Source organism: Atta colombica, unplaced genomic scaffold, assembly GCF_001594045.1.
Source record: "Atta colombica isolate Treedump-2 unplaced genomic scaffold, Acol1.0 scaffold47, whole genome shotgun sequence".
Taxonomy (NCBI): domain Eukaryota; kingdom Metazoa; phylum Arthropoda; class Insecta; order Hymenoptera; family Formicidae; genus Atta; species Atta colombica.
Window position 1 is genome coordinate 2,688,819 of NW_017259536.1, and position 3,364 is coordinate 2,692,182.

The 3,364-nt window shown below is 43.1% G+C and overlaps 1 protein-coding gene across 2 annotated transcripts in view; it reads right to left on the bottom strand.

Annotated features, from left to right (window-relative positions):
• Positions 1-3,364, bottom strand: part of LOC108691606 (semaphorin-2A) — a 167,625-nt gene that overhangs the window by 33,333 nt on the left and 130,928 nt on the right. For both annotated transcript variants that reach the window (XM_018199440.1, XM_018199439.1), the window contains exon 2: positions 1,487-1,574. In XM_018199440.1, coding sequence (XP_018054929.1) covers positions 1,487-1,574 — 88 coding nt within the window. The remainder of the gene's footprint in view (positions 1-1,486; positions 1,575-3,364) is intronic.

Sequence of the window (3,364 nt, forward strand, 5' to 3'; positions counted from 1 at the left end):
GAGATTAAATTGTAACCATTTTGCTATCTGCGTACTGCAAGCAGTTGTAATGATTCCGAAGTCAATTGAGCGTCTTGTCTCATTCATGACGAAAACATATTCGCATGTTCAAATTGTAAGAGAACTTCATAAGATCTATGTTCCGCCTCACAAAGAGATTAAACAAGCATCCTGTCTGTCTCGAGATTTCTTCGTATCTGCGAGCATTGGTAGACTATATCCCCGTTACGCCTCCATTACCGAGGCTTCGTAACATTTTACTGGCATTTACTAAATTAAGGGGAGGGAGAAAACACAAAAGAGAAAGGAGAATGGGGGAGAATGTTAACGGGGATGGTCGCTGAGAATGGCGTCGTCAGAAGCGGCTGGGACCGAATCAAGAAATAATACTCCGCTGAGATAATGATGCGACGTTTCACTCCCGCAATTTCTGCCGGGTATAGGATCGGCCCTTTAGCTTATGCCTCTGTCGAGTCACATTGAGAAAATAGTAACTCAATACTCGTACGAACAGCGAAGAGACGATCGATTTAACGGATTATTACTGCTACCTAGGAAACGGCGAGGAACTTTTCGTGGAACTTTTAAGTACGGCTATAAGATATGTGAGAGATTTAAATCGAGATAGAAATTGGGAAATATTAATTTAGATTCGCACAGCATTAAGTCATTGTTTATGATACGCGTAAAATTTACAATATACAATTTCGAGTGAAATATCTAAGGTTGTTACGTTCAAACGATGAAATAACAAATTCATTAATTCTGATCTCTATTGACACGGCGTTTTTCATTTCCTCGGCAACCATAATTGCCGAGATCGTCAGTTTCGATTTGTATTATATGTTTGCTTTTCTTGCCGTTTTCTTCCGCAACTCAAAGGCTCCGAGTAAATTGCCTTTCTGCAAAGTGAAACATTTAGAGCGAGAGGATTCTGATCATCTTCTATAAAGCAAGGCAGACAAGTAAATAAGCCCGCGGTTTTCATGAACAATAATAACAAAAGTAGTAAATGAACATACAGAAATGTGCATACAATCGTGAATTAAAACAGTTGAATATCATAAAATAAAAATGTTTTAAATATTCTCTCTCTCTCTCTCTCTCTCTCTCTCTCTCTCTCTCCTCTATAAATAAGCGGGGCGCCGCGAGTCATTCCATCATCTATGCAACGATAATTATTATCCCGAAAGCTGATATCACGTGTAACGGGTAATCCCTCAAAGTTCAGATTATCCGATTACTCGATGACATCGGAAAATTCAATCAAACGGCACGATCCCCGCGCTTCGCACATGTTGTAGAATTTTAATCACAGCAATCGTAAAAATCTGCAGCGTGGCACGTACATATGTATGTAACACGGGCTTGGCGCACTGACGTAATACCTCTGTCCTCGGGCTTTGACGAGAAAACGTCGCAACTTTTCCCGGGGATTTTCATGGCGTGACATTTTATTACGAAGCTCGGAAAAAGTTCTACTTACATAGCTCCGACGTATAGGGCATCCCTCTTACTGTCCAGGTAGAGCGTTCTGTAGTACAGCATGCCGCAGCTGAATTCTCGCACGTGTTCTGAAAGCAAAAGTAAATAAGGGGATTAAATGTGCGACGTCGTAGCACTGGCGAAATTCATTTTCCGTGCTGCGGAAACGCGGCGAATCCGCTACCATCGCATCGCCGTCGTCGCGACCGCGCCGCGCCGCGCTGCGCGCTCAGTGGATCGTTAGATTTTCATTACGACTTTTATAATAACGGCCGGATAGAGTAAGGTGCCGCCCTACCGCCCTGCCGACCTCGCCGGTAATCCGGCTAAAGTCAACTCTGACTTATCTCTACCGTAAACTCGTCGGAATTACACGGCACGTAACGCGCGCGCTCGACATTTTCGTTCCATCGGCCAGCGCGGATTCGCTGAAATCCGCACCGCGGAAACATCGAAGATCAACTCGCGCGAGGAGCCGCATGTTAATATTAGCGAATAAAGCGCTCAAGAAAAGAACTTTTGCAATTGTCTTCGTTGATGTGACTTCTCGTGCTTTAGAACAAATTCCGGAGCACAGAAAATGTTTAACTCTTCTTGAATTTCGCAAAGCTTTGTGAAAATTTAAGAAACGATTCGTTCCTTTAAGATTTTAGTAAAAAAAAAAAAAAAAAAAAAAAAAAGGAAAGAAAAAGAAAAGAAGAATATATCTTTTCACATTTTTTATAACTTCTGAATTATTTAAGAATATCAAGTCAATTCGGTTGTCACATTTGCACGTTGACCTAAATATGCGTAAAATTCACGGGCCAGCCGTTACCACGTTAACGAGAAAGAACAGTCGACGGGTCTTGCCAACTCCTTCTTCTCCTTTTTTTTATCTCATCGACACTGATCTGCTTAACATATGAAAGAAAGCAGCCCCTTTCTAAATATACTCGTTCCACTCTGGGCTAACAGAGCGCGAACAATACTATATTTTATACGGTATCAGGAGGGGTCGACGTGGAATGAAAGGGGTTCTTACTCTGGAACAGAGCTACTCTTCCTACATATCTATCCCTTGTTCTTTCCCCCCTCCCCTCTCCCCACTCTCCTCTTTTCCTGACCTCTCTCTTTCTTCTATATCTTCATGCGATATCTTCATGCGCTAACCAACCCACCGCATGTTCTCTTTCCTCTCACGAACCCCCGCGACGTTGGGGATGCAGAAACTTGCGATCTTGTTTTATCTCCGCGGAACGACGTTACGTTACGGTCCCTCTAATGTCGGACTTATTCAAAAACGATGTGCCACCCATAGGTCGTTAGATCGGCTCAGATAGACCATGACTAGACTGTGCCCCCCTCCCCCCCCCTCCTAAGGGATTTCCAAATTTATATTCACTCGCGAGCACAGCACATTCGCGTTTCCCATTTTTCGTCGATTTCATCTGAATATATTCGCGCTCGTTTCCTTCAAATATATAGGTATTCCCGCGAGAGTTATTTCGATCTTATCATCGTAATGAAGTTGTATCGTCCACCGCGTACAGCATCCGCACCTGCTGCTCGTTGTATCCGAGTTAATATAACTGTTGCATCCTGACGGCAGCTTCTATTTCTGACCTGCGGATAAAATCGGCCGCGTCGCGACTCGCACGATTGTTAATGGGATAAACATCGTCGCGCGGCATAGGTTCTATTTATGCAGAGCCAGACTCGCCCCTTTAATACAATGTTATTTATTAAGCGTACAGAATATAAAGAGAAATATGTTCTGAATCTGCAGTAATAATGTGTCGTACTCATTTTACGTTCATTCAGCAAAATTATTCCTGTAAGACACACACACACACACACACACACACACACACACACACACACACACACACACACACAC